General features: G+C 42.1%; 1 protein-coding gene across 6 annotated transcripts in view; it reads left to right on the top strand.

Annotated features, from left to right (window-relative positions):
- Positions 1-17,988, top strand: part of LOC140191925 (tensin-2-like) — a 262,781-nt gene that overhangs the window by 199,747 nt on the left and 45,046 nt on the right. For all 6 annotated transcript variants that reach the window (XR_011883961.1, XM_072249806.1, XM_072249808.1 and 3 more), the window contains 5 exons: positions 5,780-5,840; positions 6,275-6,350; positions 10,926-11,055; positions 13,010-13,075; positions 13,800-13,916. Coding sequence is in view for 5 of the 6 variants with exons in the window: in XM_072249806.1 (XP_072105907.1) it covers positions 5,780-5,840; positions 6,275-6,350; positions 10,926-11,055; positions 13,010-13,075; positions 13,800-13,916 (450 nt within the window). In the remaining variant the exon portion in view is untranslated. The remainder of the gene's footprint in view (positions 1-5,779; positions 5,841-6,274; positions 6,351-10,925; positions 11,056-13,009; positions 13,076-13,799; positions 13,917-17,988) is intronic.

Here is a 17,988-nt window from a genome sequence, read left to right as displayed (position 1 = left end):
GTGCTCAGTTCCATTATATATTTTATGTTGTGAACAGGGATGGCAATGGGTTCTCTCCTGTCTGCCTGCTTTATAGGACACCTTGTTGCCAGCGTAGGAAGAGGCGTTAAGCTGCTCCATGTGTGGTGTTGTTGCCTGTACATGAGATCCTGAGATAGGGAGCAAGCCACTCCCTTGTATCAATCAAGCTGGAAAAAAACTGAAGGCCTCTTGTGAGTTAGGAAAAAATCGTAATTCATCTCAGCCTCTCAGTAATAACAAAAACAAACTGGAACTCTGCCACCATTCATTTCCCCAAAGGGCCAAGCAGAATGCAGAATGTTCCTTCAGGGCAGAGCTGGGCTTTAAGGGAGGGGTACCACATGGCAAAGAATGGCAATGGGTGTTGACGTCAAACTAGAAGAAGACCAAGCACTCAGCCCCCTAAAGGCAGATGTCAATTCCCATGACATTAGCAAAGATGCCTTGGCCAATGAGACAGCAGAGCAATTAGATGGACAACTTAAAAGTAAAATACAAAAAGTGTTACGCTCTATTGAGTTAATTGTGGATGCTGTGCAATTTGTGGAAATATGTTTAGAAACATCCCAACCTTTAGAGCACTGCAAGGATGCCCCTAATATGGCAACAACTGAGACACTGCAGGCTACAATGACTGATTGTTCTGTATTATCAGACACTTAGAGTAATGTCATATGGAGTTCAGTCGAATCCTTTGATAACTATTAGCTGCTCCTTGAGTATATCACACAGCACTGCAATCATCTAGCTCCCCATATCTTGTCAAGGAATTTAAACAGCTTTCACAGATTAGTATTGATTGGTGACCACTTGTACAGTGCCACTCTGGTTTACGTGGGAATATAGGAAGTTACTCAACCTCTAGACCTTCTGCAGCGCTGAATCTTCCAGCTATTTGCACTGTGTTTACTCAGCTCACAAGAACTGCTTAAAGTCTCATAACCTCCTGAACCTTGGAATATTCTTTTATATTTTCTGTTCACAGTCAGAAAAGCATGCAGCGGGGTCAAGCTTGCTGTTCTCTGAAACAAAGCCTCCATTTTTCTGTTGATTCCACTCTACCTTCATACAGTTCCATCTGCTGCTTTCCTTCTATACTATAGCTGAATTCCACTCCTCTGTAGATTTGGGGAAGTGGGATGTAAGCGTGGGATAGATAGTGAACAGTGCATTGTTGATCATTTTCCATTTCCTGAGTTGGTTTCCTTGTGTCTCTGTCAGCTAACAGCCTCACCTCTCTTGCTTTTGATAGTTCCACCCATCAACCCTATTGTGGCCACTCTTGTTTTGAAATGGATGAGGATATAGAACCACACAACAGCAGGATCAGTTTTAGGTTGCTTCAACAATAAACCATTAAAGATTGGCTGGGTGACTTACTTCTGTCCTATTAGCTTCTATGCTTTTATGATAACCGTTGCTTTTGCAAAAAACTCACACTTTGCCTCCAAGTTCCCACTTTTCTCTCTCACTCCAGACGCTTCTTTTTTCCCCAATAGCTCAACTTTTCAGCACACTCAGATCATTGGATCTTGCTTGTGTACTTCCCAATTTTTTTTCTTGTACCTTATGACAGCATCTACTAAAACACAGTGGATAATTGTAAACCCCTTCTCACTTCCAGTGCCCCTCCCCCTCATCCCCTCCTCTCCCCATCTCCACACCCCCTGTCTCCACACCCTCCCGTCTCTCCCCCCATCTCCCCCACCCCCTCGTCTCCCCTCCTCTCTTTCTCCACCCCCCTCACCCCACCCCCCTCTCTCTCACATAGCTTTCTTCCCGTTTTGTCCTTTCTCTTTTACTTGCTTCTCTTTTTCTTTCCCTCACTCTCTTCACTCTCTTTTACCTTTTTACCTGCTCTCTGTCTTTCTCTCTTTACTTGCCTTCCTCTGACTCACTGGGTTGCTTGGTGTTACTCTTAGCTTTCTTTTACTGTCTCTTCTGATGCTTCAAATACATCATCCCACATATTACAGCAGCAATTTTGAATTGCACAGTATATTTAGTAGTGTACAGTGTTCCAAGGTGCTTCACAGTACAGTCAAACAATAATTGATTCTGAGCCACATAAGAAATTATTAGGGAGGTGATCAGAAGTTTGGCCAAAGAGGTGGAGAGAGGAGAGGTTTAGTGAGAGAATTCCAGAGTTTAGGGCTCAGATAGACAAAGGCACATTAGTTGTGGGGTAAAAAAAAATTTTGATTTGCATCTGCACAGTTGAACTTAGTGGCTTTGTTACTGTGTATTTAAACGTTTTAAGGCATTTACAGAACACCTTATTTTAAATCCTCCAATCATAAGTGCAGGACTCCTTCCCTCCTTCAGAGTTCCTTTGCCCTTGTGCCCGTCAGTACTAAACCATTCCTTCTTGGTTTGCTTCATTTTGCCTCTTATTCCTATTGTTGGAGCTTCCCTCAGGACTCTCAGCTTAAGTTAAAGGAGAACCTCTGCACACTTCCAATGAAACCCCTGGTGCCTGGACCAAACACAATGCCCCACTCTTTACAAGAAATTCAGTACCCACTTCACAGGAAGCATGCGATTGCATTGAAGTGGATGCAGGTGAGATTTATAAGGACATTGCCAAGCATTGAAAAGTTTTAACTATGAGGAAAGATTGTGTTAAGTAGGACTGAGGGGAATTTTTATTGAGGGATATACAATTATAAGGGAACAAAATAGAGTAAATACAAGGAATGTTTTCCTTTAACAGAGGGTTAAAAATCAAAGGAGCATAGATTTAAAGTAATAGAAAGATGAATTAGAAGGAAAATTTCAGGGTTGGAACTCACTGCTTGCAAGACTGAGAGAAGTAGATACATTTAATCAGTACTGGGATGGGAGCTGTGAACTGTGTGTGGGATTAGGTTGAATGGTTCTTTTTCAACCAACACCGATATGATGGGCCAAATAGCCTCCTGTGCCATAATTTTTCTATGATTTGCGGTCCCCAAACAGACCTTAAAACTTTGCATTACTATGTAAAAACACGGCATAGAGCCAAGAGCAGAACAGCAGGGAGTTAAACAGGAATCTTTGCATCGGCCTGTTCAAGAGTGTCAAGCTCACAAGCCAGAGTTAGAGCAATTAAGACAGGAAACGGGTGAACTTTTCACACTTGTCTAACAACAGAGTGACTAATTCTGGAAGTACAGCTGAAACCCAAACAAGCTCCAGCATTCACATCAGACCTAAGTGATGATATTATCTAGTGGTTGTCCTTCAGAGTCATTGAACTTTAGAAGATGTTAGCAGGCTGCAAGATATGTAATTAGATTTTTTTGGTGTAAACGCGTGGTAAATTGGAACTCAACTCTTAAGGAGTGTGGAAAAGAAGGTGCATTACTATGGCGATCTCAAATTCAGGTCATTCACTTATTTCCATTAATAGATCTATGCGGGGCTTTTCACAACATCGTACGGCCTATAGTGTTTTGCAGCCATTAAAGTAGTCAATTATAATGTAGGAAAATCACAGCGACCAGTTTGCACACAGCAAGCTCCTATAAACAGCAGAGACAAGATAATCGATTTCAGTGATGTTGAGTGTGAGGAAAACAATGACCTGAGGACATAGGGGAGGCATCTCATGCTTTTCTTTGAAATAGCTTTGTGGCATGTTTTACACCCAATCAGATGTCCAGACAGGATAATCTTCAAGAAATCGCAAAATCGCCAGTTCATTCAGACAGTTCAAAAGTACACCCCTTAGAAGGAAATTACAGGCTGCAGGATTATGATGAACGCAGGTCAAAAGAGGTACATCTTGTCAAGTATCAAGTAGTTTTGTGAGCTGCCTTCAAAACATCTCTGTAGGTCGCCAGCACCATCTTATCAAGCATCGTACTGACTGTCCCTGCAGACCATTCATCCAGTTTGGCTATGGACCTCACCCTGCACTGGTTCCAGTAGTGACTACTCCATTTGTTGGATGTCAGGTGGGCAGCTTTTGCGGATTTTGCCTCTGGTATAGTCAGGCCTTCTTCATGCCTGCAGGGAATTACAGCCCAAGCAGCACGGCCAGACCAAAAACACCACAGAGATTTCTGTTTACTCAGCCTATATCCGGAACAGTTTGTTCCCCTTGTGTTTTCTCAGGTTTAACCTGCCTCTTTGCAGACTTTGAACACCCCACCCCCACCATACTGCAGCCCCAGCTTCAAACCTTCTCCCACTCCTGCTAAAGTGAATGTTTCTGTGCAAATTGTGATTGAATTCCATCAAAATTCACCAATTACACAGTTTCAGTTTTTTGTTACAGGTCCTTCATGTGTGTAGTTTGTAGAAGCACAGAGGCCACTGGACTTGTTTAGTGGATTTCAGAGACTGAAACACACATTTCATCATGACTTGTCAAATTCCTATCCCACAGAGTCTAGTGAGCAGCGTCATCTTTGAATAGCAATACAGGCCTAAACTGAAAGGTTGGTGGTACCTCCCCAGTGCCTTGAGATGCCTGCTGTAGGTAGTTCAGCTCTCAAAAGGAATAGGCCATGTTAAAATAAAAGTAGGTACCAAGCCTTCATTACTGTTGACTGATGCACCTTTGGTTGCCCCCATCTCAGTGGGGCACAATGCTTGGTTGGGTTTCTGTGAACAAAGCAGTGAAGAATTGGAAGAGCAGTCAATTCATTTTGATGTCAATCATTTTGTATATAGCACAATCTGGCAAGGAATCAGTAGGGAGGGACCATATTTTAATGGAATTGACAGAGGGAGTGATGTTGATCTGTAAAGGAACTCGACACTTCAGTTAGTGCTGTGAAACATTTCACATTCACCAGAACAATTGCGCTAGAACAACACAGGACACTGTAGATGCTGTATTCTGGAGGAACTCAGCAGCCAGGCAGCACCTAGGGAGGCAGAGAGATGTTTGATGTTTTGCATTGAGATCTATACCAGGTCCTTGGCTAATAGTAAAACGACCCCAAAGACCACGCAGATCTCTTAGTTCTGCAGTGAGGATTCTGCCATGACTTGTAAGAGGTTTTGGAGTTTGCCACAGTGATCCCCACAGAATCAGTGCGTTAACATCTGACAGCGAAGGCAGAGCAAGCTGGAGTTCCTAATCATCAAAAAGACAAAGACTGACCCAATGGAAGTCTTTACGATTATGTAGAAGTTTGATAGGGTAAAAGTTGAGAAACTCTTCTACTCCAGATCTAAACAAGGACTAGGGTTGCTTTGAATTGCTGCCGCGAAGTTAACAGATTTTATCTCACATGCCAGTGATAATAAACATGATTCTGAATACAAGATGGTTACTAAAGAATTCAGGAAAATCTTTTTTACCCAGACAGAAATATGTGATTTGCTGTCACAGACAGTGACTGAGACAAGTAACTCGAACAATTTTGGGAGAAACTGTAGAGACTCGTGAGAGTGTAAGGTATAGAATAATATGGTCATGGGGTGAGAGGAAGAAGCTAGTATGAATCTGTTAGGCTGATTGGCCTCTATGCTGCTAATGTTCCAGGTTTATTTGTGTTTGGCCATGGAACATCAACTCTTCTCCTACCTGGGAGCAGGGAAAGATCCACAGATCACAAGTAAATCAGAGTGCTGGCAACTACTGGGCATGTAGTTTGGGCGTTGGTAGATTGAACAGAGTTGTCTGTTTCCTTCTCTCCAGAGGCTAGCCCCGTCTCTAACCTTTCCCTTTTCTCTTTGCTTGTTATACTTATCTTTAAAACATAATGTTGACTGAATCAGACCATGAGAGGCTAGAGCTCAATGTATTTCTATTTAATTACAGGATGCCACCCATTCCTGAAGATTTATCAGTCAATGCAACTTGTCTACACTTCAGGCATCTAGTAAGTGACTTATTGCTGTGTGTTTATGTCAACTACAAACAGGAAATGCTCAAAGAAATGTTTCACATGGAATGAAAAAACATTCACTCAAGCTCCTTTTCATACAAAAACTATGCACAGTTGTTTTATGTGGATTTGTATTTTTTAGTATCTGAACCCTACCACAATTCCTCATCCAGAATAGACATTGCAACTGATTGTGTGTATGTTTTATAGCGTATGAATGCTTTCTGTCTTCATGTCAGACTTAAGTACATGTAATATCACATCAGCTATGGAGCTTGATGGCACTGGACCTTCATGCATCAAGCAGCACTGGTGCCAAGTTGTGTGTGTGTGTGTGTGTGTGTGAGAGAGAGAGAGAGAGATTTACATTGAGATTTTCAGTCAAATGTAGCTTTACAAATCCGTGTGCCATATTCCATTTCCCACAGCAGTGTCCAAGCACCTGGTTGTAAAAAGTTGTGCATCTCTATCGAGCCTGCCTTACTGCTGAAGGGAGACATTATGGTGAGTTGGAACATTCATTGTTATTAAAAACACTACTTTAGTTTTTAATGTATACTCTTCATTAATTGTTGTTTTAAATTACTCTATTAGTTAATTTTATACTCCATTAATCACTGTTATACACATTCCACTACTTGATACACGAGAGATGGTCATTGCTTTTATACTCCATTAACTGTTATTAAACACACTCCCAATTATCATCATTGTAGACTTGAGTGATCATTTGAAGCGTAGTGATGTAATCATAAATAAACACACTTCTTTAAACTGTTGTACACTTCATTAATTGTTATTGTACAAGCTATTAATCCTGAATATACAGATGCTCTTAATTATAATTTAGTCATTATAATTGTTATTTTAAATGCAATACTTGACGCTTCCGTCAGTTTTTTAATGCTGATGTTCTTAATCATTCTGGCAAATATCTTAAGCTTTCTGATATATGTTTAAGGTAAGATGGTACTCCTGGATTGCAAACCTTGACACACCAATCTCAGACGCACTGCGAATTTTCTTGGCCCTGAGCTTTTGAAAATATGCCAAGCTTTGGATGCTAATCTGTTTTGCCAATTCCTTTGCGGTTGGAACTCTGGAAAAATGGTTTGGCAGAATTTGCTGGGCAATGGTACTGGTTATTGATGGAGGGTGAAAAGAGAGTGGCAACCATTGACTGCTGTCTGTATGGTAGGCAGGAGCTAAGTTGCAAACACACGTCTTAGCGGGTACTATGCTCCTTCTGAGTCAAAAGTTGTGGATTTTTGTCCGACTCTAGAGCTTTGAGTAGTAAAATGCAGGCCATGTGGCACTAAGCAAACACTGTACTGTCTACGTCGGCGGTTTTTGGAAGAGTAATTAATCGAAGGTCCCATCTGCCAGATGTAAAAGGTCCCATGGCCATGAATGTGAAGAACTCTTCCTGCTACCCCATGCCAACATTTATCCCCAGCAACCATCACTAAAATAGCTCCTCTGGTCATTATCACATTGCTGTTTGAGGGAGCTTGCTGTGCACAAATTGGCTGCTGCTTTACCTACTCTGCAACTGCATCTAGATTTCAAAAATATTCAATTCTTGGTAAAACATTCCAGGACATCCTAAGAGATTATATAAAATTACAAGTCTGTTCTTTTAGGTTCAAAAGATCAATTTCCTTGGCTTTCAAGAATTTCAAGGACAACAGCAGAACTAGAAGAACAGAGCATGAAATGCACAGCAGGAATTTTCAGTCACATTTGGTGACCACCACATCTTGAAGAGACACTAATCGCTGGTGTATGTCTCCTCTACTCTCTCCTCCGAACTAACTTTTCACCAGCTTCTTTGCCGTCCAAGGTGCAGAGCACCTATCTGCCAGATAGGGATGTACCCATGTTGCATTTTTTCATACATTTGTTTTGTCAAACAGTCTGATGTTTTCACCTTCTTGGGCCTATTTCCCACAGTGTAGTCTCCTTTATTACACTTGGTTTCTGCTGGTATTTACAATATCTTGCACAACATGGAGAGGATGAGTATTCTTTTATGGGTTTGGCTGATTATACAACTGCACGTGGAAACACGAGAGAGGGGCAATAAAAGTAGGTGCACAGTCACCCGTGAATGTCTGTCTAATCTGCTAAAGGCTTGGCTCCACAGGTTCACCCAACACAGTGCCACAGGGGTGTGCCTTCTTGCAGAGCCCCAGACTATTTTGAAAGCCCACATTTTACGAGTAGGAGTTGCCACCAATGATGGGACTGCAATTAGACTGAGGTATTTCAAGCCACTCTAGAGCCATCATCATCTTGATGTGACCTGCAGTGTGATCACGGAAGGGGTGGGCCAGGGGGGAGGTGTAAAGCAGAGTGTTAACATCACCAGACAATGCCTTGGTTGGACGAGGGACAAAAATGTCACAAAGATTCTTATGCTTACCTGAAGTGTGACCCATAGAGACAACATGACTCTGTGTGTCAACTCCAGAAGGTCAAAGGTTTGTAAAGTTAAACAATATGGTTATATTAACTGACATGGCAGGTAAGCAAAGCTTTCACCTCTTGAGTCCAAAGGTCATGTATTCAAGTCTCACACCAGAGACTTGGGCACAAAATTCAGGCTGATAGTCTGGTTCAGAACTGAGCACTGTCACAGTGGCTTGTCTTTCAGATGAGATAGCAAACCAAGTCTGCGTCTGCTCTGTGAGGGCTCTCTTTCAAAGTAGAGCTGAGGAGTTCTTCCTGGCCAATATTTATCAGTGAATTAGGTTATTAGTCATTATCATATTGCTGTTGGTGGGAGCTTGTTGTGTGCACATTTCTAATATCACAACAGTGACTGTTTCTGAGGTGCTTCACTGGGCATGAGGCACTCTGGGACATCACAAGACTGTAGAAGTTGCTGGAGAAACACATCTGCTTTTCTGCATTACAGTGGATTACTTGTAGAAGAGTTACCCATGTTTATGGCAGCCTTGATGCTTGCATTTTCAGAAGTGTAATCAGCCCTGGGAGATGCCTCTCAGGAGACCCAGGACTCCAAAGCCTCTCATAAAAAACACCCAAAATGCAGAGGAGATTCTAGGGTATTTAGTATCTCCCTGCCCCTGGTACAGTCAAAAAGTCTTCAGTGCAACTAAAATACGATTAGCGAAAGAACAACAGGCAATGTGATGCTTGGTCTGTCACCACTCAGAGGGCACACTTATTTCCGAGTTAGTTTATTTCATGTTCGATGAACCTCATGAGCGCTCCTTTAATAGCGATTACCACTCTCACTTCACCTTTCCCTCATTACAAGCTACTTCCAAGCAGAAGGAATTCAGATGACTGCATTGATATACTTGTTGACCCTTTGGGTGAAGACTCTGACTCAACCTGCCCTATATCCTTTTAGCACCTCCCATCCCACAATATCAAAGGGAGTGATACTGCTGTCATGTTTCTGTAGTGCCATTGTGAATAAATTGCACTCCATTCTGTCACCTCTAAAACATTTCTGTTAGCAGCGCATTGCAACTCGAGAAGTGCTGCTGCAACACTGGATTGGCACACTTCCTAACTAAGTAAGGTCCTAGTTAAACCAGCACTTATTCAACTTAGAGGGCCTCACGCAGTGATATCTAGCCATAGAGCTTGTCAGTAGAAGTGGCTGGAAGTATAAGCCAATTCACAGCCCTTTCCTGCCACTTGTAAATCTGGAGCATGTGTCTGCAGCACAAACACCATTTTACCCATGCAGCCTCTGGGTGAATGGTAAACTTCTGGGTTCTGTGATATTGATAAAAATCTAAGCTAAACTCTAACTAAAGCCAAAAATGCTTTGAATTCTAACCGGTTCAGTTGATCTACTAAATTCAGTTGTACTTGCCTTCTAGTCTGAGATTTGTCTTCCCCTCCCTGTTCTTTGCCCTTTCTGTGGTATCTTAGTCCCAGCAGTACTGCCTTTCAAGCCTTTCTGCATGAAGTCCATGTGTAAATACTGCCCCTATCTCACACAACCATACATATTAATTGCTGTGAACAGTGCATTTTATATTGTTTGCAACAAGCGGTACATTTTAAATATCAGAGAATATGGAGCTCAGGATTTAGGGCAACTGGGCACCCACTACCCTTTGGTTCATTGTTCACATTTTGCATCCTATGACTCACAGTGCTCAGACAAGTAGCAGTGTGACACCTCAGTTCAGCCTGAAGAGTCTGGTAACACCAAAACATCTCTTTTCCCTCAGTGGGGAAAGTCATCTCTGCTTGTCTTTCCTCTTATCTTTGGTACTGAAGATTTCAACTGAGGAGTGTTAACAAGAATTAATAAAACTGCAGGATGGGTATTCAGTTCTGATGTGTGTTGCCCAATTTGCATGTAATCTCAATAGATGGCAGCACAGGTTTAGAGGATTGTGGGCATCACCAAGAATTGGAGGATCATAGGCATCCCTGGGTGTTGGAGTCTTGTGACCATCACTGTGGACTGGAGGACCATGGACCACAACAAGAAGTGGAGAACTACGGGCATCCCTGGGATCTGGAGGATCGTTATCACACTGTGGATTGGAGGATTGTGTAAGCAATTACCATGGACTGGAAGATCAGAAGCATCACCAGTAACTGGAAGATTGTGCAAGCATTACCAGTGATTGTGAGCATCACAATTGTGCGAGTGCCACCAGGGATTAGACAACTGTGTGAGCATCATTACAGATCGGAAGTTTGTGACCATCACTAATGATTAGAGGATTGTGTAAGCGCCACCAGAGTTGGGAGGATTGTGAGCATCACCAGAGATTGCGAACGGTGCAAATCCTCTGTGCCGACCTTTGCATATAAATACCCCTCTATCATAATGCCCCCACAGAGTGCCCAGTACTTCACTGAGAACAAGATCTTGAACTGCATGTTTTGTGCTGAAATGTGAATGGAGCCCTCCAAATGCTTGTGAGGTTTGATCCCAGTAAATCTGCAGTTCAGAGGTCAGCTGAAATATAGCAGAGACCCCTACTCCCTCAACCTGGCCATTTTGCAATTGTAAATATTGGTGATGTCCAGTGAGTGGCTCGGTCTTAGACATGTTCTTCCATCTTACCTTTACAGGTGAAGTGTTACCATAAGCAATACAAAAACCCGGAACGGGACGTTGTTTTTCGAGTACAGTTCCATACTTGCGCTATCCATGGCTCACAGCTCTGGTTTGGAAAGGATGAACTGGATGATGCTTATGGAGGTCAGTGGGAATTTTTGGGAACAGCAGTATCCCTGTCTGCATTGATCATGCAGCAAACATGAAATGCTCTCTGTTCAACATTCCCATGTATGCTCCACATTCACTAAAGAGCAAGTTATTTTAGGTGGTGGGGTGGGTGGGGGCAATAAATAAAGGCAAGTTATGCACCCAACTTCAGGATACTTGCTTCCACCTTTTTGAATATTGTGCCTTTTTTCCATCTTCTGCTGCATTCCCATCCAAAAAAGATCACAAAGCCTTGCTCCCAGGATGTAGTATTTAAGAGCAATGAACAAACCTCTTCCAGACCCAATGCTGGGAGATGATTTTGCAGAGTTGTCCACGACCCCAGGCAAAACAACCTGTATTGGATATCTTTTATGGTAAATAGAGGAAAAGACCAGGGAACACAGGTTGATAGTGACGGACAGATGTGAGCAGAATATTTTAAATAAAAAACGTGTATCTGGCACAGATTTTCTGTCAAAGGTGGGGGGGGGTGATGGTGGTGTTGGAAACAGTCACTCTGTGCTTTAAAAATGGTATTAGATTGACACTTGTGAGAGAAGGATTTGCAGGGCTGTGGGTAATGGGCAGAGCACCTGCTTTGAATAGGTTGTTTTACAGGATGCCTGCAGGTGGACCAAATGTCCAAGTTTTGTGCTATGTTGATTCTGTTAAGCTCTGGTGAGCAAGCCCCTTGGGCCCAGGAGCTGCACTATTCCAAACAGAGTCTAACTAGCTCTCCCACTAATACCTGCTGTGTTTATTAACAATACAATGGGCACTGCTGTGCAGAGTAATTCCTTATACATGAAGCATTTTGACACACTTTAGGACTGCAGGCTGTATTGTGATGTTTTTACAAGGGGAATGCTGTGTTGTCCGAGGTGCCACTTGGAGTATCAGATCTTTAAACAATCTTCTGACTATCTCTTCTCTCAGAGGCTGGTTAATATCCCATGGCTTTTATTCAAAGAAGAATGAGGCATTCTCCAGGTGTTTTGGCCAACATTCCTCTCCTAATCCACACCACCAAAAACAAATCTGTCTCATTGCTATGGGGTTCTTGCTATGCGCAGAATGGCCGCTGCATTTGCCTGCGTAATAATTGCTACTGCGTTTCAAAGTAACTCAGCGCATAAGGCGCTAAAGGTTGTGACACTGCGCTATATAAATGCAAGCTATCTCAAAATGGTATCTTTACTCTTTAGTGATTGGGATTGAGGCCCTGAACATAAGTCTTGGTGGCATCCTTACACCAATCTGGTAACTTTTCAGCACAGCAGTGTGTGATACTCCTGCGGATCTCTAAATTTTTTTTTCTGAATGTGTTAAAAACTTAAATGTTGGAACATCACATAATAGAAATTTGTCTTGGAGCATGGTTAAAAAAGGATGGCATTGTTTCAGTCACCACTGTTATACAGAATGCCCAATGTTTAATGCATTTGAGGGAATTAAGTATGAGCTCATGTGTATCACTGGGGAGAGGGGAACTCAGGCGATTTTTTTTTACCTTCCCCAGGTTTACTGACCTGCATTAATGTAATGGGGCTCTGACTGCTGCAGAATGTAGCCCCTTCAGCCTTGGAACAGAAATTCAACTTTGCTAGCTGGCAATAACCACCATTGTGGAAGGGTTATGGCTGGTCACATTCAGCTTACAACACATTTGGTTCCTGTGAAGTCAACGGATTCAAATTTGCAGAGGTGACTACAACCTGCAGTTGAGGTTCTTGTGCCCTTGTTGAATTTCTCCCACTTACAGTCTGAACCTCTAACCACCAGTTATGCAAATTAAATATTTGGTGAGAAGCATTCACTGTGCAAGAAAACACAAGATGCAGGAGTCAGTCAGCATTGGTTTATAGTGAAACACGTGAAAGTTTCATTGGCTGAAGGATGCTGTGATTGATAACTGGTACTGACTGTTGGTCTGCTCTCTTCCTAGATGACAGGTTTCCACGAGATGCCATGGTGGAGTTCATTTTCTCTTCTGGTCCAGAGAAAGTCAAAGGTAAGGAACTGAGTAACATTGAGATGAAGATATTGCAAATAAAAAGTTAAGAATCTGTACACACTGGAAAAGTAACAGAAAGTAATTGCACTGAAGGTCTGTCAGCATCTGGGCAGAGAAAAAATAATTAATGCATGAGATGGAAACCTTGGACAGAGCTCAGTTAGAGGCTGGGCCACTGACAGATCTCTTACTAACAATGAGTATTTCTCACTAACAAATAGCAGCTGGAACTGGGTAAGTAGTTGGAAGTAATTTTGTGAATGTTGATCTCTATTATCAGAGAACTGCCAACTTTTAACAGACACTTATTGTACAAAGTAAAATTTAATTATTGACAGAGCTTTGTTGCACACAATAAGGTCTGACTGTTAATAGAAATCTATTTGATCTAACTGTTCTGATGAAAGATCGTTGATCTGAAACATTAGTTTGGTTTCTCTCGCCACAGATACTGCCCAAACTGTGTCATTTTCTATTCTTATTTCAGATCATTGTTAGTATTTGGATCTTATTGTGTGAAATAGATCTGTTGATCGTTAGATCTTTTTGTGCATAAATTTGATTCTGCTTGCAGTTGGAGCTAATTGTTTGCAATTAGATCTCAGTTCATGCATATTATGTCCAAGATCTCTGTAGTTAGATCCAGTTCTGGGTAAGGAGATATCTGTCAGCTAACATAGTTAATAATACTGGTTCTCAGTTCTTCTGCTTCCAATTGCAGAGGGAGAATATTTAAGGAATGATTCAACAGTGACTGTGGATTACAACACCTCTGATCCAACAGTCAGATGGGATTCCTATGAGAACTTCAACCTTCACCATGAGGATGGATTGGAAGGTATTAGAATGGAATTTAGAACTCTGTGTTTTGTTCATTTATGGTGTTGCCAGTGAGACTTGCAGTCTAGATTATTTTTTCTTTATGCTCTATGTTTGACTGCATTGCAGATATACTTTATTCACTCTAAAGTGCTTTGGAATATTCTGAAAGAGACACGGAAGGCACTTTATAAATTCAACTCTTTCTTTTCCTTAAGAAGATTGAACAGTGACCTAATTGAACGATATAAAAATCCATTTGGGACTTGACAGAGTGAATGCTTACCCCAGAAGAACATCTAGAACTAGAAAACGCAGTCACAGAAGCCAGAGATGTTGGCCATTTTGGACAGGGATGAGGAGAAACTTTCTCAGGGGTTCACAAATTTTTGGAGTTTTCTCCCCCAGTGGGCAAATGATTCCTGTGTCTCACGCCAGCTTTTTGGGATGTCCTCTTTCCACCAACACCTCTGCTAACATGTATGTGTTCAGACAGATACACACACGCACACACACACACACCTCCTTTCCTTTCCCTTCCCTCCCCTTTTTTCTGGTCTTGATTATGTCTTTGTGTCTTAATCTGATTGGCACAGGACCAAATTGGAGGAACAGTGTACAAACAAATGCTGCCACTGCAAAGAATGGCATTGTAGTATGGGTCTAATGTTATAATCCTTGCAAGTCTGAGAGCTCTGTAAGACTGCGCATTAACTGAGTGCCTGAGAACAGGTTGGTGTCAGAGAGCTAAGGCATCTCTGTAAGAAGCTGGTTCATCCTCCAAACAATGCAAGCAGCTATTTCTGTCCTAGCCTACTGATCTGTGAATCTAATAAACCTCAACTTTAGGAGTCGAGGGTGTCCCTCTCAAGGTCACTTAATGAGGTAGTCCTTCTGCATTAAATAAGTTGGATATCATTTTTTTTAATTGACTCACGGGATATAAAAAGCTCTGGCAAGGCTCAACATTTACTGGCCATTTCCAATTGTCCTTAAAAAAATTTGTGATTAGCTGCCTTTTGAAACATTATTGTGTGTACGGTGAAGGTACACAAAGATATGCTTGACAGCACAACCTGTTTTTGAAGTTCTCTCTGTCAAAGGCAAAGTGTTTACTTTTCCAGAGGATGATTGGTACAGGGAGAAATTGTCATTTCAAGAAGAACCTAGAACAAATGCACTAACTCCACTGCAGTGTGACAGTGCCTGGCTAAATGTAGCACAGGGTCCCACTCAGTGGTCCTACCTGGTAAAAAGCACCTTTAAGATTATCTGTAGCTGCCACTGCCTATCCCTACAACAATGCCACCAACCATTTCCAAAGGTCATAGCATATAATTGGGCAGCTGTTTTCACACAGTTTGGGTCATTGATGTCATTGGCAGCACTGTATGGTACTGACTAGCACAGCCAGAGGTGGCAGGAGTCAGGTAAACTAATTTGGCAGGAAAGGCTTAGACAAGGGTACTTGATGGTCAGCCTGCACATGGTAGGCCAAAGGACCTGTTGCTGTGTTCTATATCTGTATGAGGTACAGGCCTCGTCCTTAGCATCTTTTCTTCACAAATTAACGAATGGGAGTCAAGCACTCGTCTGCTACAATCAGCATCTGCAGACTCATGCCTACAACAATTAATATAACCCCTTTAAAAGAGAAAGCATCCCAAAGGATCAATAACAAACAAATTTTGACGCTGAGCCTCAGAGAGAATATTAAAGATTCATAGAGTTATACAGAGTAGAAACAGACCCTTTGGCCCAACTTATCCAAAAGACTGATTATACCTCTCCTGATTTTATAAACATCTATAAGATTAGGGAAGATAGTCCCAGCCTATCCAAGCTGTCATTACTCAAGCCCTTGAGTCCCAGAAACAGAATCTTTTCTGCATACCTTTCTAGTTTTAGAGGTTTACAGACTATAGAACATAGAATAGTACAGCACAGTACAGGCCCTTCAGCCCACAATATTGTGCCGACCCTCAAACCCTGCCTCCCATATAAGCCCCCACCTTAAATTCCTCCATATACCTGTCTAGTAGTCTCTTAAACTTCACTAGTGTATCTGCCTCCACCACTGACTCAGGCAGTGCATTCTACACACCAACCACTCTGAGTAAAAAACCTTCCTCTAATATCCCCCTTGAACTTCCCACCCCTTACCTTAAAGCCATGTCCTCTTGTATTGAGCAGTGGTGCCCTGGGGAAGAGGTGCTGGCTATCAACTCTATCTATTCCTCTTATTATCTTGTACATCTCTATCATGTCTCCTCTCATCCTCCTCTATGGTGAGAGGGCAAAGGATGAGCTGGATTGCTGTTGCAAAGAGCTGGCAAGGACTTGATGGACAAGCCTTCCTATGAATTCTATCGAATTGAAGCAGACTTCTTTATCCAACCAAGAGGTCTTCAACAACATAAGGTGATATGAAATAGAAGAAAAGTGCCCCCTCAATCCTGCTTTGCCATTCAATACGTTAGCTCTACTTTTCTGCCTGTTTCCTATAACCCTTTACTCTCCCAAAGACCAACAGACCTTTAATGTATCAATGGTTTGGCCTCCAGTGTCCTCTGGGGTACAGAATTCCAAAGATCCATGACAGTCTGAAAGAAGGTCAATCCTTTGGACCCACCGACATCCCTTAGTCTCCAAGCCCCAGAGCCCTTGAACTCTAATATCGCTTGGGAAGCTGAACAGAGATCATAGGAAGTCTCAAACAAAGATCTCGTGATTGTCACAATAGAATGACTTTACACAAAGCTTCACACTATTTCTGTACAAAACGTGGGAGCTGAAAAGACTTGATGCACAAATGCAAGATTAAAAGTTTACTGATGTGTGACTGCGGTCAAAAAAAACAGATCTCAAATACATTGCTGGCTCTACAAATGTGAAGGAGGCACCGCAGTGTGTTTTGTTATCCCAGACACAACCTCCCAGCTCAACCACTTCAAAGTAACATTACAGTAGCTGTTCAACATTTGACGCAAGTTGTGTTAAAGACAGGACTGGTTAAAGGACCGTTGTAGAAATGGTTCTTCATCAGGTTGCTGGGTTGGTTACTAGTAGAATGTTACAGGGATCAATGCTGAGCTCGTAACTACTTAAAATTTGTTCTTGTGATTTAGATGGGAGGACAAAATACAGATGTATGGCTAATAGAGCTGCTGCCTCACAGTGCTCATTGACCCAGGTTGAATCCAGATCTCCAGTGCTGTCTGTGTGGAACATGCATAGATAGTAGGAAGCTTGATTGCAGAGGTCAGCTTTAAGGAATTTCTTTAAGAAGGATGAGTTTAGAGAGGGAATTCCAGAGCTCAGTGGCCAGGAAGCTGGTAGATTAAAATCCAAGGTCAACAAACTTCAGGCCTTCATTGTTACCACTCTTTGGATTTGGATTGATGAGCCTCTCATGTCTTTCCAAAAGTTTTCAGATTTCAAATTTCACATGCGTGTGATTTCTATTTCTCCCAATTGGTGCTGACCTCTGCAATTGGACCTGTGAGTAGTTGCTCGAAGGAGTTTATCCAAGAAGCAGACTTGGTTACCGTAACACCATCACAGCCATAGTACTGAAAACCACATCAGGTCTTTACCATTTTGAACAGGCATATAAAATCAAGTGCAAATCAGCCCCTTTACCTCAAAGCCTGGTAAAGTGGATTCACAAGCAGACTGCACAGCATTAAAAGATTGTTCATATTCACCTACCACATTTACATCATTGGTGAGACACAGAATACAGGGCAAAGAAGACATATTAAAACTATAGAAGACAACCTGCCTTTGACGTTTTCTCTGTCTGAATTCCACAATTAGGGTATTGTGTACAGTTCTGGTCACCATGTTAAATGAAGGATGTCATGGCACATAGGGAGGAGGTCGTGGAGATTTACCAGTATGATGCCAAGGCTAGAGAATTATAGTTCTGAGGAAATTTTGTCCAGCTGATGTCATTTTTTTTGTACAAATGAGACTTGAAGAAAGATTTGATTGAGGTGCATAAAATGGAAAGGTCTTGACAGGGTAAGCAATTATTTCCCTCAGCAAAGAGCTCGGTAGCTAGAATGCATAGATTTAAGGCGATTCCT

This window comes from Mobula birostris, chromosome X, assembly GCF_030028105.1.
Source record: "Mobula birostris isolate sMobBir1 chromosome X, sMobBir1.hap1, whole genome shotgun sequence".
NCBI classification, from domain to species: Eukaryota; Metazoa; Chordata; class Chondrichthyes; order Myliobatiformes; family Myliobatidae; genus Mobula; species Mobula birostris.
Note: the sequence above shows the minus strand (reverse complement) of the source record. Positions and strands in the feature narration are given on the sequence as shown.